General features: G+C 51.5%; 1 protein-coding gene across 4 annotated transcripts; it reads left to right on the forward strand.

The window, feature by feature from the left end:
- The first annotated feature begins 800 nt into the window (after positions 1-800).
- Positions 801-23388, forward strand: LOC311530608 (olfactory receptor 14A16-like). Of its 4 annotated transcripts, none has more exons than XM_084647427.1 (2): positions 801-850; positions 22404-23388. In XM_084647427.1, the coding sequence occupies exon 2, from the start codon at positions 22431-22433 to the stop codon at positions 23382-23384; it is 954 nt and encodes a 317-aa protein (XP_084503553.1). In that variant the 5' UTR covers positions 801-850; positions 22404-22430; the 3' UTR covers positions 23385-23388. The 4 variants fall into 4 exon arrangements, with proteins under 4 accessions (XP_084503553.1, XP_084503552.1, XP_084503550.1 ...); XM_084647426.1 differs by having other exon boundaries at positions 840-854; XM_084647424.1 differs by lacking the exon at positions 801-850 and adding an exon at positions 3150-3623.
- Positions 23389-23837: the final 449 nt, after the last annotated feature.

Below are 23837 nucleotides of genomic sequence, written 5' to 3' on the forward strand. Positions count from 1 at the left end.
ATACTGTGCACTCTGTTTATGCGGAATTGGGTATTTGCACTAGTAAAGATAGAGACAAACATGACTCTGGAAAAAAAGGAGTTTCTATAGGTTTACACCAATGTAAATAAGATTGGAATATATCATATACTGCTACCGATCACCATACTACCTGAGACCCTTGCCTATAAAATCAGTAGCCATAGCAGAGTCCCTGGTGAGGTCTTTGGCTCTTCTTATATTTTGGGATAAAAACTCAGATGGAGGTATCGATGCATTTGTTCGTTGTGTTTTTTGTTTGTTTGTTTGTCAGATTTTTAGCTTATTTTTGCTTAACTGGTTGATTGGTGGTTTGGTTTGTTTGTTTGTTTTAGGAGGTTTTGGCGGTGGAAAGGCCTGAGAAGATGGTGAGTGTTTGGTGAGATGGGATTTTCAATGTTTGTCCCTTCTTGGGAGTATCCATATGTCATCTCTTTGATGGAGTTTTCTGAGCGAACTGAAGGTTTGCTCCCCACAATGACAAAAGAGTGCAAAAGAGGATTATACATGGCTTAGTTCCTACTGACATGATTATGTGTAGATTGTTGGGATATTATTGTATTATTAATTATATGTGTCATAAATATAAAGGGAAGGGTAACCACCTTTTTCTCCACAGTGCTGTAAAATCCCTCCTGGCCAGAAGCAAAACCCTTTCACCTGTAAAGGGTTAAGAAGCTAAGATAACCTCGCTGGCACCTGACCAAAATGACCAATGAGGAGACAAGATACTTTCAAAGCTGGAGGAGGAGGGGGAACAAAGGGTATGTCTGTCTGTGTGACGCTTTTGCCAGGAAGAGATCAGGAATGCAGCTCAGAACTCCTGTAAAAAGTTAGTAAGTAATCTAGCTAGAAATGCATTAGATTTCTTTTGTTTAATGGCTGGTAAAATAGCTGTGCTGAATGGAATGTATATTCCTGGTTTTGTATCTTTTTGTAACTTAAGGTTTTGCCTAGAGGGATGCGCTATGTTTTGAATCTGATTACCCTGTAAGGTATTTACCATCCTGATTTTTACAGAGGTCATTCTTTTACCTTTTCTTTCATTAAAATTCTTCTTTTAAGAACCTGATTGCTTTTTCTTTGTTCTTAAGATCCAAGGGTTTGTGTTCACCTGTACAAATTGGTGAGGATTTTGATCAAGCCTTTCCCAGGAAAGGGGGTGTAGGGCTTGGGGGGATATTTTGGGGGAAGACGTCTCCAAGTGGGCTCATTCGCTGTTCTTTGTGTAACACACTTGGTGGTGGCAGCATAGGGTGCAAGGACAAGGCAAAGTTTGTACCATGAGGAAGTTTTTAACCTAAGCTGGTAAGAATAAGCTTAGGGGGTCTTTCATGCAGGTCCCCACATCTGTACCCTAGAGTTCAGAGTGGGGAAGGAACCTTGACAATACGTTAGGCATCTTTTTATGATTTTAACCTAAATGAGTATAGCATCATAGAATATTAGGGTTGGAAGAGACCTCGGGAGGTCATCTAGTCCAATCCTCTGCTCAAAGCAGGACCAACGCCGACTAAATCACCCCAGTCAAGGTTTTGTCAAGCCAGGCCTTAAAAACCTCTAAGGATGGAGATTCCACCACCTCCCTAGGTAACCCTCCTAGTGAAATAGTGTTTCCTAATATCCCACCTAGACCTCCCCCACTGTAACTTGAGACCACTGCTCTTTGTTCTGTCATCTGCCACCACTGCTATCAAATCCCCCCTCTCTCTTCTCTTCTGCAGACTAAATAACCCCAGTTCCCTCAGTCTCTCCTCATAAGTCATGTGCCCCAGCCCACTAATCATTTTCGTTGCTCTCCACTGGACTCTCTCCAATTTGTCCACATCCGTTCTGTTGTGGGGATGTAAAAACAGTGTCATTCTTGCTATGGTGGAAAGACTGTTTTAAAGTAAGTGACATGAACACTGGTGTCTGGGGTCTTCTTGTCTTTTTGTCTGGGGTCATTTTGTTCTAGCCCTGGTGTAAGTGGACAAGTGCCATCATGTGCACTGATCTGGTGTTCCATACGCCTTCCCGTGTAGATGTACTCACACCTAAGCTGAGAAAGGATCTCAGAAGTTGGCCTGTTAGTAGTATTAGAATATCATCTTTGTGCATGGTTGAGTACACTTCGTATATGACAGACAAAAGCAGAGTATGTGATTAGCTAGAGAGACAGACAGACAGGACCATTCCTTGTCTTAACTCACAACCTCATTTAGTGATAATGATAGATTTCTATTTGATTGTGAATTACGTGAGCTAGCTAGCTAGTGTGACAAAGTTTCTCCTCTACCTTGGTGGGTCTTGCGCTTATTGGCGGATTTGTTCGCCTTGGAGCTTCACGGCAGCCCTCAGTTTGGCCATTTTCGTGAACCCACAGTCCAGGTCAACTCCTCCTGTGTCTGACCAGGAGTTGGCAGTTTGGCCATTTTCGTGAACCCACAGTCCAGGTCAACTCCTCCTGTGTCTGACCAGGAGTTGGGAGGTTTGGGGGGAACTCGGGCTCGCCCTCGACTCCGGATTCCAGCCCAGGGCCCTGTGGAATGCAGCTGTCTAGAGTGCCTCCTGGAACAGCTGTGCGACAGCTACAACTCCCTGGGCTACTTCCCCATGGCCTCCTCCCAACACCTTCTTTATCCTCACCATAGGACCTTCCTCCTGGTGTCTGATAATGCTTGTATTCCTCAGTCCTCCCACAGTCCACATTCTCACTCCTAGCGCCTCTTGCTCCCAGCTCCTTACACGTGCACCACAAACTGAAGTGAGCTCCTTTTTACACCCAGGTACCCTGATTAGCCTGCCTTAATTGATTCTAGCAGCTTCTTGATTAGAACACCTGCAGCCAATCAGCCTGTCTGTCTTAATTGTCTCCAGAAGGTTCCTGATTGTTCTGGACCCTTCCCTGTTAAGGAGCCGGAATCGTTCTTCACTCGCTCCTGAGCTATTTGCTTTCCTTTCTTTTCTAAGGCCCCCCGGCCCGGATTTTTCACACTTTTCCTTTTGCTTAGTTTCCCCCCCCGCGTTTGGGCCGGACGCTTTGTTTTTTTGGTTTCGTTTTTTCCCGTTTTTTTGAGCTGTGTCAGTGTGCTGGCCGGTCGCCAGCACCCCCCCCCCCCCCGGTGCCTGCTTTTGGACTTTGCTCCTTGCTTACTTGAAACCCCCGGAGGAGGGGGGGAGGACTGCCAACCTGCTGTCCGGGGAGGGGAGTGGACCCCCCCAGACCCAGCTGTTTTGTTTTTTGCCTGGACCTTTTCCGAGAGCCTTGGGACAGAGCCAACAGCTGTAGCAGACGCCAGAGGCCGGAGAACTCCCGGGCAGCTATGAATCATCGTGGAGAGAGGCCGTAAGACTGAGGGATTTCTTTTGAATTTCTACCCTCGGGGGGGGGAGTTGACTGCATTTCAGCTGCGCCTGCGGCGGCACAGGGGTGTAGCAGGGAGCTACCCCCAGATCCATCGGTGCCCCCAACCCCCCCACCACTATTACAACTATCACGGCCCCCGCTGCTTCGTCCCTGCTGGCAATCTGCCATCTGCCTTCGGATCCAGCTGTTTGCTTTGGACTTTGCCTTTTGGCCCAGGCATAATAACCAACCAAGCGAGACTCTTTGGACACTTGTGGTGGGTTGTCCTCCCCCCACCCCCCACCCCGGATTGTTTACCCCACAGCCTACCCCTACTACCGGACCCCGATTTTTGCCCCCCCCCCTCCCAGTGTCTCCCTGTCTCTCCCTGCTCACAATGGCAGAGAAGGAGGGACGCAAGGCCCCTCCACCGAAATTGGTTGCCCCTTCCCCATCTACCCTCCTGCCCACCCCTCAAGATTTCCCCACCGCCCACATTGTTAGAACCCCTGCCACCGCCCCCGCTGGGGCATCGGCAGTGGGAGGCACCGGGGCGATTACTACTGCTGCTCTGGTTCCTGCCCCACTAGATTCTAGGAACCCCCCCCCCAGTTAGACGGAAAAATCGAAGCGGGCCAAAAGGGAAGGGCCCCGCTAATGCCGCTGGACCCTCCGTGGCAGAGGCCGCCCCCACCACAGTGGCCTCGTCATCGATCGCGGCACCCCTCCCAGCTGTTCCCTCCACCAGCTCTGCGACCATCCCTCCCCCGGCCCCCAGGACGTATGCCCGGGTGGCGACAGGCCCCCCCTCACCTGCCGCCTCCTCATCTCGCCCTCCCACTGCCTCCGCTGCCATTACTAGTAGTCGGGGCCCTCTTCCCGCCCTGACCAGGAAGCACGGTGTCCGTTGCCTCCTAGTACCCGCCTCGCCCCACGTGGAGGCATACGTGCAGGCGTTGGCGAAAGTGGTAGGACCCATGGCCATTGTGGCGGCCTCCAAGATGTATGGGAAGGTCGTTCTCTTTCTGGCCTCGGAGACTGCCGCCCAGGAGGCGGTGGAGAAGGGCCTAGTGGTGGGGGGGGTGTTTCTCCCCCTAGAACCGCTAGAAGATCTGGGCGTTCGCTTCGTCCTCACCTCCGTTCCTCCCTTTTTACCTAATGTTGCCCTGTTACCTGCTCTTTCTGCCCTGGGGAAGCTTGTTTCTGTTATTAGCCCTCTCCCGTTAGGCTGCAAGGACCCCGCCCTCCGTCACGTCCTATCGTTCCGCCGGCAAGTGCAGATTTTACTGCCGGCGGGGGTGCGTGACGGAGAGGCGCTCGAGGGGTCCTTCCTAGTTCCCTACCAGGGAGCCCGCTATAGGGTCTTTTATTCCACCGGAGAGGCCCGGTGCTACCTCTGCCGCTCGGCAGGGCATGTCCGCAGGGACTGCCCTTTGGCCCGGGGGAGAGGGGCACCTGAGACCCCCGAGACCCGGCGGGATATCGGCCCTGTTGTTGCCGACACCCCTGGCCACCCGGCACCCGACACCACCCCCCCTCCCACCCGATCCACCGCTGCCCCCGTCCGGGCCCAAGAGGCACCCCTCCAACAACGCCCGGGCGACCACGGGAGTCCCACTCTTGCCGTAACCACCTCGGCAGAGCCTATGGAGGGGGGTGTGGCAAAGCTTTTACCGGGTGCAGGAGAGGGCTCGCCCCTAGGAGAACCCCCCGCCCCTAATGCTGCCTTACCGCTACCCCCCCAAACCCCTGAACCTCTGCCTCCGCGCCCCGCTCCGTCCCCTGCTACTCAACCCCCGGACGACGCCATGGAGGGCTGGACTGTAGTCCAGGGGAAGCGAGGCAAGCGGAGGGCTCGAGCTCCGCTGCATTCATCTGACGCGGAAGCCCCCCGGAAGACCAGGAAGGGAGGTACCGACCCTGAGCCTCCCGCCTCGGCCACGAGTGAGATCCATTCGCTGGTGTCGGGAGGTGAAGATAGACCAGCATTGGAGGGTGGAATCCCCCCTCCGCGGGGGACCCTCCCCTCCGAAGCCCCGGGGGAAGCCCCTTCTAACCAGATACCACCTGAACTCCCAACGAACCCCGATGTGACCGCCGAGGCGGGCCCTAGCGGAGAGGCCCCTGGGGTGGTGGGAGTTGGCCTCTCCTCTGTGTACGCAGAGATTGAAGCCCTGGATTTGACCCCGGTCACCCAGGGAGGGGATGATTTACTGCCGGCCGGCCTCGATTTGGGCAATCTCACCCCAGGCCCCCTCTCCCCCTGCCCTTTCCCCCTGACTGCCTTTCCGGGTGAGCACCCCACGGAAAGTGGTTTACCGCCTGGGGCCATGGCTGCCACGACCACCCCGGAGCCAGTACCTAGCATTCCTCGGAGCCCCCTCCCTTGCCCCTTCACCCCCGACCCTGCTCGGGAGGCGCCTTCTTTTCGCTGTGCGCCTCCTGAAGCCCAGGGCCTTACCTCTGCCCCTGCCCCCACCCCTATTCCGGTTCAGTCTCCCTCCTCCTGCAAAGCTACCGCCGCCCCTGGGGTTATTTCTTTTCCGCCTTTTGCAGATTCCCCCCAGGGAGCAGTCTTTATGTTTTCTAGTTGCGACTCCCCAGGAGTTGCACCTTTCCCCCTGCCATCCCCGTCCGCCCCAAGGCACGAGATGGAGTTAATAACCCCAGCCTGTCAGACACCCCGTCGGCGGTCCGCACCCTGCCTACCCGCCTTAGCGGACCACGAAGCTGCATCAAAAGCCCCACCAGGGACTGCTCTGGGAGTTGTAACCCTACCCCCCCATGAGCTGCAGCATGCATTACGGGAGTTCTTGAAACGATGCCGTGGTGCCCGCGATAGGGCACAGCTGGCTCTCCAGCAATGGGGGGACTTTGATCGACTCCTTCGGGCCGCGAGAGCCCTTATGAGGGAGGGTAGAGGGCAAGGGAAGGGCGGTGCCGCGGCCTACGAGCGGGCCCGCAGCTTCCGGAAAGAGTTACTTACTCACGGGATGGGACACGGGTTGCTACGCGACCCGCCGGGGGCCATGAGTACCCCCACCCCTGAGAACTCCCCACCCCCCCAGCCCTCCGCATGACACCTCTCATCATTGTAACCCTGAACACCAGGGGCTGTAGGATGGCTCTCCGCAGGTCCCAGGTGCTCTCCTACCTTCGGGAGGGGAGGTACTCTGTGGTTTTCCTGCAGGAGACCCACACGGACCCAACCGCCGAGGATAGGTGGCGGCTGGAATGGGGGGACGGGGTATACTTTAGCCACTGCACGGCTTGGCAAGCTGGAGTGGCGACCCTGTTCTCCCCCACCCTGCGGCCCGAGGTGCTCGGAGTCACTGAGGCCGTGCCGGGCCACTTGTTGCACCTCCGAGTTCGTTTGGAGGGGCTCGTGGTCAATTTTGTTAATATCTATGCCCCGCAAGTGAGCTCACAGCGGCCGCAATTTTACCAGCAGGTGTCCGAATTTCTCGACACCCTGGATTCACACGAGTGCCTGATCCTGGGAGGGGACTTTAACACCACCCTCGAGGAACGGGACCGCTCGGGGGCCGAGCCGAGCCCGGCCGCCGCGACCATTCTTCGAGACATAGTCGACTATCACTCCCTAGTGGACGTCTGGCGTGACCATCACCCAGATGATACTTCCACGTTCACCTTCGTTCGGGTGGAGGCCCGTCGGTCGCACCGCTCTCGGTTAGACCGTATTTATCTATCCCGTCTCCATCTTTCACAGGCCCACTCCTCCACCATTCGGCCGGCCCCTTTTTCCGACCATCATTTGGTTGCCGTCACGGTCTCCCTCCGTGCAGAGGGACCGGGGCCGGCTTACTGGCACTTTAATAACAGCCTGTTGGAGGACGAGAGCTTTGTGATGTCCTTCCGGGAGTTTTGGCTGGCCTGGCGAGAGCAGTGGCGTGCCTTTCCCTCGGTGCGGCGATGGTGGGATTTAGGGAAGGTGCGCGCCAAGCTCTTCTGCCGCAACTACACTCGGGGCACCAGCCGACGGAGAAATGCGGCGATAGAGCAGTTGGAACGGGAGGTCTTAGAGCTGGAGAGGCGCCTGGCCGCCAGCCCCGGGGACCCGTCCCTCTGCGGAGCGTGCCGGGAGAAGCGGGAGGAACTTCGAGCCCTCGAGGACCACCGGGCCCGAGGTGCCTTTGTCCGGTCCCGCATCCGCCTCCTTCAGGAGATGGATCGCGGCTCCCGCTTCTTGTACGCCCTGGAGAAAACGAGGGGGGCCAAAAAACACGTCACCTGCCTTCTAGCGGAAGACGGCACCCCCCTCACGGATCCGGAGGAGATGTGTGGGAGGGCCCGTGACTTCTACGCAAACCTTTTCTCCCCGGATCCGACCGATCCTGGCGCTTGCGGGGTGCTCTGGGAGGAACTCCCCACGGTCAGCGTGGGCGACCGAGACCGGCTAGAGCTGCCTCTCACCCTGGCCGAGTTCTCGGAAGCCCTCCGTCGCATGCCCACCAATAAATCTCCGGGCATGGACGGGCTGACCGTGGAGTTTTACCGCGCGTTCTGGGACATCCTTGGCCCAGACCTAGTCACTGTCTGGGCTGAGTCCTTGCAGGGCGGGGTCCTCCCTCTCTCGTGCAGACGAGCGGTGCTCGCCTTGCTGCCGAAGAAGGGGGACCTCCGCGACTTACGAAACTGGCGTCCCCTCTCACTCCTTAGCACGGATTATAAAATCGTAGCGAAAGCAATCTCGCTGCGGCTAGGGTCCGTGATGGCGGACGTGATTCACCCAGACCAGACCTATACTGTCCCGGGTCGCAGCATTTTTGACAACCTCTTTTTAGTCCGAGACCTTTTGGAACTCGGGCGGAGAGACGGTCTGTCGTTCGCCCTCCTGTCTCTCGATCAAGAGAAGGCGTTCGATAGGGTAGATCATGGGTACCTCCTGAGCACCCTGCGAGCGTTTGGATTCGGACCTCAGTTTGTGAGTTTTCTCCGGGTGCTGTACGCCTCCGCGGAGTGTCTGGTTAGGCTCAACTGGACCCTGACCGAACCGGTCAGCTTCGGGCGAGGGGTGCGGCAGGGGTGTCCCCTCTCAGGCCAGCTGTACGCTCTGGCGATCGAGCCTTTCCTCTGTCTCCTCCGCAGGAGGTTGACGGGGTTGGTGCTGCGGGAGCCGGAGCTGCGGCTGGTCCTGTCGGCGTACGCCGATGACGTCCTCCTCGTGGTCCAGGACCCGGGCGACTTGGCGCGAGTGGAGGCATGCCAAGCCATCTTTTCGGCAGCCTCCTCCGCCCGAGTCAACTGGGTCAAGAGCTCTGGCTTGGCGGTGGGGGGCTGGCGGCAGGTAAGCCCCCTCCCACCCGCGCTTCAGACCATCCGGTGGAGTGCCGGCCCTCTGCTCTATCTCGGCGTTTACCTTTCTGCCACGCACCCTTCTCCGCCGGAGAACTGGCAAAATTTGGAAGGCGGCGTGATTGAGCGGATCAGGAAATGGACGAGGCTACTCCGATGTCTCTCCCTTCGGGGGAGAGCACTGGTGCTTAACCAACTAGTCCTGTCCACGCTCTGGTACCGGCTCAACACCCTAGCCCCGGCCCCGGGTTTCCTGTCCCACCTCCGGAGATTGATTCTGGAGTTCTTTTGGTCAGGATTGCACTGGGCCCCTGTTGGAGTTCTCCACTTGCCCCTGAAGGAAGGAGGGCAGGGCCTGAAGTGTCTGTACACTCAGGTCCGCGTTTTCCGCCTCCAGGCCCTGCAGAGGCTCCTTTATAGTGCAGGTAGTTCGCCGTGGAGCATATTGGCGCATGCCTTTTTACGCCGCTTCCATGGGCTCCGCTATGACCGACAGCTCTTTTATCTTTGTCCGAGAGGTTTTCCGCGAGACCTCTCCGGGCTGCCGGATTTCTACCAGGACCTCCTCCGGGCCTGGAAACTGTTTTCAACGACCAGGTCCGTGGCGGCCATCGTGGGGGCAGATCTCCTCACGGAACCCCTGCTACACAACCCCCAACTTTGTGTGCAGGCGGCGGAGTCCCGCACGGTGCGCCAGAGGTTGGTCCTGGCGGGAGTTACGAGGGTCGGGGACCTCCTGGACTACGACCGGGGGGACTGGCTGGATCCCCTGACGCTCGCTCGACGCATGGGGCTCTCCAGCCTTCGCACCCCCCGGCGCGTGCTTCAGGAGGTGGAGGCCGCTCTGACCCCCGCCGCTCGGGCTTATGTTAGCCGAGCCTTGTGCGAGGGCGCGCCCCGCCCATCCCTTACCCCAGGCCCGCCGGACCTTTCCATCGGGCCCCTACTCTGTCGATCCCAACACACCCCTCATCCTTTCACTGCGAGCCGGCTGCATGAACTGCAACCGGTCGGTTTTCAAGTTGCATCACGGAAATATTTATATACACTCACGCTCCATACCCTTCATGCCCGCACCCTGGTGTCCCGCCCCGATACAAAGTGGCGAGATCTCTTACCACCTTTGGAGGGTGAGCAACCTCGGTGGGCCAGCCTGTACTCCACCTTGGTCCCGAGGCCCGTCGGGGACATCAGTTGGCGGCTCCTTCACGGGGCTGTGAGCACGGGCGTGTTTTTGACACGTTTTACCTCCCTTCCGGAGACTTGCCCTTTTTGCAACGTGAGGGAAACCCTGGCGCACGTCTATTTAGAGTGTGCCAGATTGCAGCCTCTTTTTCGGCTCCTCACAAATATTCTTTTGCGCTTTTGGCTTCATTTTTCTCCCCACCTCTTTATCTATACACTCCCCATCCGTGGCCCCACCAAGTCGCGGGATCTCCTGGTTAGCCTCCTCCTAGCCTTGGCTAAAACAGCCATTTATAAGACCAGAGAGCGGAGGTTGGCTCATGAGGCGTCCTGCGATTGTGAGGCCGTTTTCCGACTCTCAGTACATTCACGTATCCGGGCGGAGTTCCTCTGGGCAGCGTCCACCGACTCCCTTGACACCTTCGAGGAGCGGTGGGCGCTGTCCGGGGTTCTCTGCTCGGTGACCCCGTCCGGTTCCCTCCGTCTGACCCTCTGATTGAGGGAAAGAGCGAGAGCCGCCAGTCACAGCCGTTAGTTGCTGTGAATACCATCATTATTGTCTTCTAGGAGGGGTCCTATAATACATGGGTGTACCCCCCTCCCTCCCAACCACCCACCCCGCAGCCGTGCCCATCTTGTCGGGCACTCTCAGGAGAGGGAGGGTCGGTGACCCTGGGCGCGGCACTAGGTAACTCGAGAGGGTGGAAGACCACGAGTGTCGAGGAAGCCCCCCCGCTCTAGGCCACCAGGTAACTCAGGAGGGTGGAAGACCACGAGTGTCGAGGAAGCCCCCCCGCTCTGGGCCTGGGCTAACCTGAACACCTCTCCCTCCTGAAAGCTGTTGTGTTATACCTTTTGATTGCGTTGTTTTGTTGCTAAGTTTTTTTTTTATTCTTTTGTATTCTTTGTAACTGTTACGAATAAATTTCCTTTCTGTTTAAAAAAAAAAAAAAAAAAAACCTTCCCTGTTACCTTACCCAGAGGAAAGGGACCTACTTAACCTGGGACTAATATATCTGCCTTCTACTACTCTCCTGTAACCATCTGGCCTGACCCTGTCACACTAGATAATGAATAATCTATGGAAATTATTGTGCAAATTATTGTGCTTCTTTTCCTGTTAATGAATGTCCAGATCATGATTTTCTTATAAGTACTCCTTATTACACATTATTTCGCAAATATTTTGTATGACTATATCTTACTCCATCGCTCATTTACAAACAGCTCATCCTAATGCACTTAGTGTTTGAACTTTGAGCTGTTTTGACCGGATACATTTTTAACATACTCTGGTTTGCTTGGAAGTATCACAGACAGGTTGGAAGAGACCTCAGGAGGCCATCTAGTCCAATCCCCTGCTCAAAGCAGGACCAACACCAACTAAATCATCCCAGACAAGGCTGAGTCAAGCCGGGCCTCAGGCCAGTGCTCAGCTGATTTAAATTGGCATAGCTCTATTGAAGTCAATAGATCTCTGAGAATTTACACCAGCTGAGGATCTGCTCCAAACACTCATGATTATGAATTTAAAACTCATTTCCTTTGAATATTCTGTACAATGGTCCTGATTCCGCAGCCACTTCAGCACGTTCTTATCTTCAACCATATGAGTGGCCCCATTGAAGGTTTAAAGGTAAACTCATGTTTAAGTCCCTGTTGAATATGGGTTAGGGATATGGATAGGGCTTAAGGATAACCCCAAACTGGTGTCAGACCCTGACACTCTTTCCATTTCTCTCCTTTCCAGTCAAATAAAGCCCTGCAATTGGTGCATTGGAATTACTCTCCCCGTCTGGCTTCTTTCAAAAATTAGGATTGTGGGACCTGACGTGTCAGTGACTTTCGGCACCACACCGATGAATGGAGTAGAGAGAGAGAGAGCAACATTGACAAGGACTTGCACAGAGAAAGGATGCTGTGCCACTGTCCATGTCGTCAGTGTTAGGGGTATTCTGATGTGAGGCTCCCACAGTCACTCCAGTTGAAGCTGTTCCAGTCTGGAAAAATAATTAAAGAGTTATTGGAGCAGGGGGTCTGGACACGGGGTCTCCCAGGTGAGTGCTTTGACCACCAGGCTACAGGGTAATTCTCATATGCTCTCTCTCCCTCTCTGACCAATGATTCTTTAATGATTTAATCCAAAGTGGAACAGCTTGAACAGGAGAGGTTGAGGGAGCCCCACGTCGGAATATCCCACAGCCCAGTGATTAGGACACTCACCCAAAAGGTGGCAGATCCCCTTTCAAATCCCTTCTCCTCCTCAGGCAGAGGGGGACTTGAACTGGGGGTTTCCCCATGGCCAGGTAAGTACCCTAACCACTGGGCTAACAGTTAAACAGGAGGGCCTTCTCCTTCTCACACAAAACACCGGAGGGGCCTGACCCAAGGAGAGGGTTCCCAGGTATGCATCACAAGCAGGGATAGGCGCCACCCAACAGTTCGACATAGGCAACTATCTCTGTGAGGGGGCGGAGCGTGGCACACCCGAGTCTAGTCATCATCTCCCAGTGGTCAGGTTAGGCACCTCCCCACCGCATGCTGGCAACTGTGGATCCCATTTAGGTGTTTACCTCTCCCCATTCATTGAACAGGGAGCCTGGGCTCCAAATACAGGCTTTAGGAATCATGGGGATTTTCTAAGTGCCTAAATGTTAGGTGCTGCAATGCTCATCGTTAGAATACCTAAAAGCAAGATTTTTAAAGGTATTTAGGTGCCTGGTGGGATTTTCAAAAGCATTTAGGTACCTAAATCCAATTGAAATCAAAGGGTGTTTTGAAAGTCCTACTAGATGCTTAAATACCTTAAAAAAATCAGGCCCTAATTCCTTCTGTGAATCTAGCCCTGAGTGTCTGATAGTCCCGAAGAGGCTTTAACAATATCATCCCAGAAGACTGAAGACAGATCCAAAAACCATATTTTTGAGCCCTTCCTAACACTGAAGGGCTTTGTAAACTGCAGCCGTATCCAGACACGGGTTCTACAAATGGCCCTGTCCCTTTAAAATGAGCCAGACACAGACCCCAGGACCAAAGACTCATGAGTTTGAGGTTTTAAAATATAAGGCTGCTCCCATCTCAGCTGAGATAGGGACCACCTCACCTCTAGATCATGCAGAACAATCTGGTCCCAGCAGGGTACACGAGAAAGGCTGATAGTCATTGGATAGCTGACAGGCAGTGGTAGCTGGGTAGCTTTGAAAATGAGGCCTCTTTGAAAATGCCAGCTGAGGGCTTTGTCAAGTGGAAAATGATCTATTGTCAGATTTTACAAATGGCCCCTCTCTTCATCATTGGCCAGACAGAAACATCCATCCCTGAGCTGTGCAGTGTTCAACATCCAGCCTTGCCTTCATCACTGCCTAGGGGTGCACAGGGACCATTTCCCCGCTAGGCCGCGAGTGACTATGTTGGCATAAGCATCGAAGTTTGTGCCTTGTGATGGCTTCATGGTGGCCTTAAGAAATGGACTGGGGGTCTTTGTGCGGTTTCTAGAAGACATGCCTCCAACACACAAACGTAGGCATCACTGGAAATAGATTTGCACTCTTGTGCTCCATTACTATAGAGAGGTTCAGAAGTATGCAGAAAGGAATCTTCTGTCCTATATAGCAAGGGTCCCTCCAGGGCAGGGGAGAAGCACACGAGCGGGAAGTGGGGAGTGAGGGAAAATCGCACAGCTGCCACCTGGGCTTCTATATGTACTACTAAAAAATGTCAGACTTCAGAACCTTGGGCTAATCATCTGGCCGGTTAGGGTTAGGGTGGTGCAAAGAAAATTAGGATACAAGGGGACAAGACAGAAATCTCTGTATATTAAGTCTGGGATATTCAAAAGGGTTTAAGGACATTAGTTGCCTTTGTGCAGTCAATGGGAGTTGGGCATGTAATTCCCTGAAGCCACTCTGAAAATCTCTGTCACCGCTCATGGCCCGCAGTGAAAGTTCACTGTACGGTTCCAGATTCTGCAGCACCCACAGCCCCTTGTGTCTGCTCTAATTGCACAGGATGCTGGAGAGTCGGTCACTGGTTCCTCCAGAGGGCCAAGCCCATTCCTGGGGTCTCTCCAGGGAAATCAGTGATTTTGCACCCAGGATACAATGATAGGTTTCAGAGTAACAGCCATGTTAGTCTGTATTTGCAAAAAGAAAAGGAGTACTTGTGGCACCTTAGAGACTAACCAATTTATTTGAGCATGAGCTTTCGTGAGCTACAGCTCACTTCATTGGATGCATACCGTGGAAACTGCAGCAGACATTATATACACACAGAGATCATGAAACAATGGGTCCCTTCTGCTGAGCTGTTTTCTACTCTCTCCCCTGCTAATGCCCCCTGGGGATAATCACAGCTCTGTGCTCCTCACAGGGGTTTCCTAGGGGATGCCCCACTTGGTCTGAATGCTTTGGTTGCTCTCAGTAACTGAATCCCTGGGCTGATGTTATGTCCCTGGCACACCGTGCTGTGTGCACCACGCTGTGGCAGGGTCTGGGAATAGATTGTGCCCCAATAAGGCAACTTGAGAGAGCAGGACTGTCCCTCGCCTTCGGCCCCTGAACATTTGAGAGGAGCTGAGGTCTCAGTTCACACCCCATTTCCACGTGGATGCTACAAACATTGTCGAGCAGGATGGGGCAGGCTGGCTTGGGAGATAAGAGATGAAGTTGCTGCTTTCACCTCTAAGTCACCTGTCCAAACCCAGCCCCAATGAACAGGAGCCGAGGGCTAAATACGCAAAAGCATTTCGGTGCCCAAGTCCAAAATTTACATCCTCAAAAGCTCTGCGCAGCGACTGCCTAACCCTGTAAGCACCTACATTTCCCTGGAAAAGGTCCACTGTGGTCGCTATTGCAGAGGGATGCAGATGGTGGTGTATCAGTTGTAGAAACCCAAGGTTTGCTCCAATAGACTCTTTTGCAAATGATAGGGGTAATGTTTCTGAAGTTCAGGTGAAGCCCAGGCCTTAAAACTTGAGAAGATAGACACAGGGCTAGGATTATAAAGGGATTTAGGCACCTACCTTTTCTAATAGGTGCCCAGTGGGATTTACAAGAGCACCTAAGCAGGTTAGGTGCCTCACTCCCATTGAACGTCCATGGGATTTAGCCACCTGGGCTTACTTAGGAGCTTTGATTAATTTCCGTAGGTGCCTGTCTCCATCGGTAGGTGCCTAAATGCCTTGAGCAGTGCAAGACGGTATATTCCTGAGGTACAAGGCTGGGAGCTGGGGGGATCTGGCTGGTGCCTTTCTTTGTGTGATTCACAAGTGGCTCTGGGAGCATTCATGCAATCTAGCTGGGTGTGGGGCTTCACATGCTTCTGGACTGAGTGATAGCACCTGGACGGGTTTGCTGTTAGTCGCTAGCAGAGCACAGTGAAAGACACACCAGGCTAGTGAATTCAGGAGCCACAGCCATCCCACAGCCCCAGGTTGCAGCCCGGGGAACACCATCACACACTCCCTCTCTGCCTAGGCACACAGCATGATGGGAATGCTTTGCCCGAATGATGACTTTTGGCTGGTGTTGGATCACAAGACACTTTGTTATTGGGGCAGGGGTAATAAAGGGTTGTGTATCCTTCTTGTGTGAATCAAAGGCAGCAGAACTGTGCTTGACATGCCCTGACTGAGGAACTCACCCTCAAGTTAACTGCACTTGCTAAGCAGGGGACATGGGTGCCAAAGGCCAGTGGAGTTGTGGGTGGCTGGCTGGCTGGGTGGGGCGGAGCGGAAGAGGCCAGAGCAAATGCCTGGACAGCGGAGAGAGCAAGGTGCCTTTCTTTCCGTCCACCAGGGTGGGCGGTGAACTCCACAGATGCACCTCTGAACTCTGGGTCTTTGCTAACCAAGGACAACAGCTGTGAGTGGGGTGCGGTGAAGGGAAGGGCACGTTACAGGAACTTTTGGTTGCTGGACTTAAGAACCTGAGGCAAAAGGACACTGCCCAACATACTCTGGGGTGGGTGTTTTGCTCATGGTTTATGTTATGAATCCTGCTTGCAGTGTTTTCCCAAATGAATGGCAGCTTACTTTCCCCCTGTTTATTAAAAGTTTCTTTTCTACTTTCGGACTCTGTGCTTGTGAGAGGGGAAGTGTTACCTCTAGAGGTGCCCAACGGGAGATGTGTAATTGTCCCAGGTTACTAGTTGGGGACTCAAGTCGGTGTTGTGTTGCATTGTTGAAAAGGACCCCCTAGATATTGAACCCGGCCCTTGTTGCTGCCGACTCCAACTGGCAGAAGGGTTACACAGGTTTCTTAAAAGTGAAGGGGCAGGTTCTCAGTTGGTCTAAATCATTATAGCTGGGTAGGTGCGACCACGCGGTGCTGCTGGCTGGGAGAGCAGCCTGAGGCAGAAGCCTCCAGCTGTCATGATATTCCAGGCAGGACTGAATCTCCATGAGATGAAACTTAAAGAAGAGAATGACCTGGAGTCTCTGGCTCACATTCAGTGCTCTAAGAGGATGAGCGCCATGTCTGTCCAGGCGCCCCGATCGATCTCACCGAGGTCTGCCAGGAGCACCCAGGAGACGTACGCCGGCTATCAGCCCTACTGCACCGTCTGCCGTGAAGGCAAGGGGCTGCTGCTGTGTAGCAATTCAGTACCGCGTCTGCCAGCAGCACCCAGGAGATGTACGGTGAGCTGAGCAGGCTCCAGGCTTGCCGTGGTATGGCATCTGCACGGGTAACCCAGAGAAAAAGGCGCGAAATGATTCTCTGCCGTTGCTTTCACAGAAGGAGGGATGGAGGGAAGGGGGGTCCTGACGACATGTACCCAGAATCACGTGCGACAATGTTTTTGCCCCATCAGGCATTGGGAGCTTAACCCAGAATTCCAATGGGCAGCGGAAACTGCGGGAACTGTGGGATAGCTACTCAAAGTGCACCGCTCTGTAAGTCGACGCAAGCCACAGTATTGAGGACGCACTCTGCCGACTTAATGCGCTTAGTGGGGATATACGCGATCGATTGAATAAAATCAGTTTCTAAAAATTGACTTCTATAAAATCGACCTTATTTCGTAGTGTAGGCATACCCTAAGAAAGTTAAGCATCTAACTTCCATTGTGCAGACAATGGGCATTGGGCACCTGTTTCCCTGAAACCACTCTGAAAATCCCTGTCATAGCTCGCATCCTCGAGCAAGTGTCCACTGTATTGTTCCAGATTCTGCAGCACCCACACCCCCTTGCTTCTGCTCTAATTACACAGGATGCTGCAGAGTCGGTTACAGGTCCCCCCAGAGGGCCAAGCCCATTCCTGGGGCCTCTCCATGGAAATCAACAATTAGTACCCGGGATACATGGTGCCCACTCTATTGAGCTGTTTTCTACTCACTAGATATTACCTCACTCATCTTGTCTCTCTGTTCCCGGAAAAGCCATCTTTAGAGAGCAGGACAGTCCCTGGTCTTCGCTTCCAGCACTGGACATATGAAAGGAGAGGAGGTCTCAGTTCACACCGCATGTCCACATGAATGCTATAGCCATCTCGGCGCAGGATGGGACATGCTGGCTTGGGAAATAACAGATGAAGCAGCTGCTTTCATGTCTAGGTCACCTATTCAACCCAGCCCCAGTGAGCAGTGCCCCAATGTCCTCTCCTTCTGAGCTCTGTGAAAAATTGGTTTTGTGCCTCATTTCCTTGGACACGTCATGAAAGCACTCACCAAACATCTCATCCATCCAAACTAGAATGTGTTAATCCCCTGTGAGCAGCCTCAGCAGAGACCATGGACCAGCGCGGACTTGAAGAGATCATCTCAAAATGGGAGAGGGTAGATCGGGCTCCCAGTCCCCTTCACTACATGGTCTCGCCATGGAGATTGCGATAGCCATCAAAGGAGCCAATTGTTGCCAGTCAAAGTAAAGGTGGATTCTGTAGGGATGGGCTTTAGTGTGGAACCAGAACCTCAGATCCTAAGCCCCTTCGCCTGAGTGTTGGGGAAGTGAGGATCCCAAGAAAGAGCCCAGTGTCTGAGCTGGGCCCATCTCAAATTAATTTGCAATTTCCTGATAGAAATAGTCTTTTTCTGTCAGTCACACAACCCTCAGCTCTGACATAGCAGGGAAGGCCTGGTCCTGATCCCACTGCCGTCACTAGCAATGCTCCCACTGACTTCAGCAGTTCCAGGGGTTGATCATAGAGGTGCACGCCGTGTGTTAATTAGAGCAAATTTCTTCAATGAAATTTCTTCACTTCACAGGTTTTTGTTTCATTTTCTCCCATTCCATGGAGAGGTGGCCACATCAAGCAAAGGACATTTGTATGGATGGAAATGTAGGTGGGGAAGGAAATGAAGTGACCTAGTCCAGGGTTGCACAGTTAGGAACGGAGAGAGCTACAAACATGGGCTGGGGCTTCCAAGCTGACTTACCCTAGTTCAAACAGAGAGACTTTAATGGCATCCCTGTGTGTTCCCACACTGGTCATTGGTGCGGATACGCTCCCCCCATGCAAACCAGGAGTGATTCCACTGGACTCAGGGAGACTCATTCTGCTCGCCTTCAGCCTGGTGTAAATAAAGAGTAACTCTAGTCGAGTAAATGGAGTTGTTTCTCCTCTTACTCACCCAGTGAGTAACTCAATAGAGTTAGGCCATGTCAACACTATGGACCTTACAGCTTTTACCTTTACTGCCGTGTCTACCCTTCGGATCTTTCTTCCCTTATCGCTTGGGTCGGTCAAACTTTTGTCGGTCGGGGTGGTTTTTTCACATCCCGACCGACAAAACTGGTAGTGTAGACAAAGCATAAGGTGGGGGTTTTTGGTTAACTTATTGTTAGTTATGTTAATTGAAGGATGAATTCACAGCCGTCAATCTCAATGAGGTCTGTGATCGATCCCATCATTCGTACCTCGCAGTTTAACAGTACAAGGCAACAGAAGGAAACTGGAAGTTATGGAGGGGCTTATAACTCCAGAAGCCCTTGGTCAAATGACAACAAATTTGGAACTCGAATGCTACCCCGTGCCTGCCTGAGGCACCCAAATTTCAAAGCTATCCAAGTAACCATTCAGCTTCTAGTGCACTTCCAGAAACTGAGCTTTAAACCATACAAAATGTCGGGAATGGAAATCCGCTAGCCCTCCTTCTGTATTGGCACAAGAGCACAATCAAACACGCAGACTTTCTTAAATTCCATTCTCATTTTGGGTCCCCCAAGATTTAGTTGGGGCCATGCACTACCTTGGGTAAAATGAGACAGATTGAGACCAGTTTGACCTGCATCACATCAATAGTTTGATCTCTAGCTTTGAGCAAAATAAACAAACCTAGAAACTTGTAACTGGGCTCATATCTCCACAACCCTTCACTCAAATGACCCCACATTTAAGTCACTAATCCAACCCTGCACCCTCCTAAGGCACATTAAATTTCAAAAGAATCTGACTAAGCTTATCTTCTGTTTTTTCCTTTTTCTTTTTTTTTTAAGAAAGGAGGACCTTTAAACAGAAGTCATGATGCAACCTTAACTAGAAGGGCATTGCTGTGATGGTAATAATATTCATCAGTTCATTTACTGGTTGGGTACCCATCTTGCAGGTTTCTATGAACCCTGCTATTGGAATATTCCAGGAGCATTGAGATGGGATTGTGAAGTTCAGCAATGAGAATCTCAGAGACAGGAACAAACAAAAAACTCGACATCATGGCACAGATATTTAGCTCATGTAACCTGGCCGAGTTCCATAGCACTCTGTCAATTTACATTCGCTGAGGAACTGGTCTAATTGACTTCAGTGGGGCTGGGGCTGATTTACACAACAGCTGTTTGGGGATCTGGACCCTCTGAGTCCAACGCAGCTAGAGGTGATTTACAGAAACTGGGGCATTGACCCATTCACTCCAGTGGAGCTACCCTGATTTGAACTTGCTGAGGATCAGAACCATTGATTCCAATAGGTCTCGGGCTGATTTCTACTCTCTGGCTCTTTGTATTTCATCAGTTTCTCTGACATGAATGTCTCGTGTAAATTACACATTTTTAAACAGTGCATCTGCAGCCAAAGGAGCCTTTTATTTTAATGTTGTCTGCCGGAAGGAAAAAAATGTTACTACTGAGAAAGAAAGAAAGAAAGAAAGAAAGAAAGAAAGAAAGAAAGAAAGAAAGAAAGAAAGAAAGAAAGGAAAAGACCTGGGCTATTCATCCCAATAAAAGTTGAAGATCAGATGCCCACGCTACTCTGAAGTCAATGGAAGTGTATCAATTTACACCAGCTCAGGACCTGGTCCTTAGTTTTTAGTGTTTGTCTCTTAGTGAGGAACTTCAAGCAGCCAGGGCAGCCTGAGCTGTCTGTTCCTCTGGTGGCTGCATCCCAAGAGCTGCTGGTGCAATGCAGGAGAAAAACACCTCTGCTCCCCTAGAGGTGACTACGTGGAGTTAATGAAGGAACAGGCTATTCCAGGCCATCTGAGACTCTGATGCCAAGCGGTTCTTAGCTATTGTAGATCCCATGTCTGTGCTACAAATATATGTTTTATTTTGCCATCCTGTGGGGACCCCCTTTGTGATCCAGCCCTGCCTTGTTTTTAGCTAAAGGTCCTTCAAGAGATGCTCTCATCATGTGAGATGCAGGGCAGGTGCTGTTCCCCCTCTGGGGGGTTAGGGTCAGCTAGGGCAGGTTGTCAGGATGGTTTGCTCCTGAGGTGAGAGCAGAGCTGGGCTCACAGCCCTGGAGATCAGATTCAGCTATTTAGCCCCAGAGCAGGGATATCTTGGGCTGTGCCCTTGTTTGAAGCTGGCACAAACCAGGATCAGCTCGAGAGCTGGGACTGACTTTCAGTCCCTGATCCCATTTAGTCCATCACTTTCACCCAAGCCTGCCCTAGGAGGGAAGCAGGGAGCGCCCATCTGTGCTAGGAACTGCAGAGAGACCCCCTGCAACTCAGGACATCCAGCGAAGGGATGCGACAACAGCTGGTGGATACTACAGTGATGGGGGCATGAGAGAGAGAGAGAGAACCAAACAATCCTGGCAGTGGGTGAATAGATAGATAGATAATGACCAATGATTCCTAACACAGTCGGATCAAATGCAACGCAAATTGGAATAAAGACCAACAAAGTAAGTTTTCTATTTCAATTAAATATGTTAGAGTATTAATATATGGGGCAAATATAATATCAGAAATATGAATTGCAATTAGAACTCTTTAAGACTTTTACTATCAAATTATGCAGATATGTAGAGATGATCAGATTTTTTTTTCCACCAGAAAAAATTGATTTTTCATTGAGGTTGTGAGAACCAAACAGCTTCAGCCTAAAACTGTTGGAACCTGAAAATTTTTAGGCATAATCAAAAAAAGTTTTCATTTTTATGGATATCAGAGACTTTCCATGAAAATATATTCAACTGAAAATTGAATTTTCCTTTGAAGTAAAGTAGAAATTGTCTGACTACTCCTACCTGGAAACTTAGCTTTTTGGCAGGGTGGGGAACATGAATATTGTCCAATAACACCATAATTTCCAACCCCATTCCCTCTATTGCAACCGTGTTTGTCTGTTTCAAAGGGGTAGCTGCAGGATGGTAAAACTGAGTAAGTAGCAAAGTTGGTAGCCCAGAGAATGTGTTTTAAACATACTAACCTCTCTAAACTAAAGCCCTGAGAGTCGAAGCTCCCAGACAAAGGCTGTCTCTCTTTATCCTACCCAAGGACAGGCAGGAGGTTGATGGAACTAGAACCCAGATCTCCACTTCTACCATCATAGCCTCTGTCCCACACTGCTGCCTGCTAAACAAAAATACTGTCAACATGTGCACAGAACATGCACACAGGAAGACACAATCCATCCCCAAAAGAGTTCACATTCAAAGTACACGAGACAGACAAAGGGAAGGGGAGGAAAGAGAGGCAGCGGTGACTGCTCCATGGTCACAAAGTGACAGAGGGAAGACTAGAACCGAAGTCTCCTGACTCACACAGCACAGAAATAAAGTCACAGGGGGGAACCACACAACCTAGCAATGCGACCAGCCCAGCATCACCCAGCAATGGGAGTGCAGCTGGGATCTGGTGCCATAAATCAACGTGTAAGTAGGCATCAGGCGGTATGTGGGATGTTGGGGTGGAATCATCACAGAAAAGCTGCCATGTGGGAAGCTGGGTGATTCTGTGCTGTATTTCTCAGTTAAGTGGGAATCAGACTGTGCTGGCATTTTAGTAGTTGAGTTGGCCAAGTTGTGAGCCTGCTGTCTGTAGCAATAGGGGCATAATTTTGGCTCAGATTGTTGGATTTGGGTTGTACTTTGTTCCATCTTTCATCCTGCATTTGATCAAGCCACATCTTGGGCCAGATCCTCAGATGGTGTAAAACTGACCCAGCTCCAGTGACTTTAAGGGAGCGATGCCAATTTACACTCCTGTGATAACGCACCAGAGTAGTGCTCTGGTTGTGAGCGGTGAGGAGCCCTCACTACTCCAGTCAATGGAAGTGACAAGTGCTGTGTCCCTTTGACATTCACACCATGAGAAATCATGGAGAGGGGAATCAGTCACTCCCTCTCTCACTATACCCCTGACCATTGCTCTTGTCCTTTCCTCCACAGCCATCACACCATGAACTAAGAAAGAAAATGTCCAACCAAACCACCGTGACCGAGTTCCTTCTCCTGGGATTCTCTGATGTTCGAGAGCTGCAGATTTTGCACTTCATGGTGTTTCTAGTGCTTTACCTGGCAGCCCTGACAGGGAATCTTCTCATCATCATAGCCATAGCTCTTGACCACCACCTTCACACCCCCATGTACTTCTTCCTGATGAGTTTGTCCATCCTAGACCTCGGCTCCATCTCTGTCACCATCCCCAAATCTATGGCCAATTCCCTTATGAACACCAGGTCCATTTCCTATGCTGGATGTGTCACCCAAGTCTTTTTCCTCATCTTCTTTGCTGGAGCCAACTTCGCCTTACTCACCATCATGGCATATGATCGATACGTTGCCATCTGCAAACCACTGAACTATAAGACTATAGTGAACAGGACAGCTTGTGTCCAAATGGCAGCCAGTGCCGGGATCAGTGTAATTCTCTATTCTTCATTGCATACCGGGAACACGTTTTTGATAACCTTCTGTGGAGGCAACATGGTGGATCAGTTCTTCTGTGAAATCCCCCAGCTACTCAAGCTCGCCTGCTCTAACTCGTACCTCAGTGAAGTTGGGGTTATTGAATTTGGTGTGTGTTTAACCCTAAGTTGCTTTGTTTTTATAATTGTGACATATGTTCAGATCTTCACCACGGTATTGAGAATCCCCTCTGAGCAGGGCCGACATAAAACCTTCTCCACATGCCTTCCTCACCTCATTGTAATTTCCATGTTTCTTTCCACTGTTGTCTTTGCCCACATGAAACCCATCTCCAGCTCTCCGTCAGCTCTGGATCTCGTGGTGGCTGTTCTCTATTCCGTGCTGCCGCCAGTGATGAATCCGATCATCTACAGCATAAGGAACAAGGAAATCAAAGCTTCCCTGAGGAAACTGACTGGGTGGAGGTTATTCAACAAGAATAAAATGTCTGCGTTTCTCTGATGAACATGGTTTTATCTGTGTTTTTTTAGCAAATACAATCAACTGATGACATTACTGTCCCCATAAGAATATGGCGTGTGATTTTTTTATGCAAAATGCTGTATGTATAGTGGTAAATCCACACTAACTCCACTAAGTCAGTGGAGTTCTTCCAGGTTTATACCGGTATAAGTAAGATGAAAATCTATCTATCTCATGCTTTTATACTGCCACCCCTCACCATGTTATCTGAGTACCTTCCACATTAAATCAGTAGCCATTAGAAAGTACCCAGTGGACTTCATGGTGTCTCTGGTTCTTCTCCTTTTTGGGGGTCAAAACTTTGCTTGGGGTATGATGGCTTTTGGGTTTCTGTTTGCTGGTGTGACAGAGTGGGATATGGCAGCATCAGATCATGAACTCTGTGTTTTGCTATCTGGGTAAATATTGACATGGTGACTGCAGAAGTCTGGG

The sequence above is a fragment of the Lepidochelys olivacea genome (assembly GCF_965140295.1).
Source record: "Lepidochelys olivacea isolate rLepOli2 genome assembly, chromosome: 14".
Taxonomy (NCBI): domain Eukaryota; kingdom Metazoa; phylum Chordata; order Testudines; family Cheloniidae; genus Lepidochelys; species Lepidochelys olivacea.

Excerpts from the sequence above, each read along its gene's own strand:
- LOC311530608 (XM_084647427.1), top strand. The coding sequence starts at position 22,431 with ATGTCCAACCAAACCACCGTGACCGAGTTCCTTCTCCTGGGATTCTCT.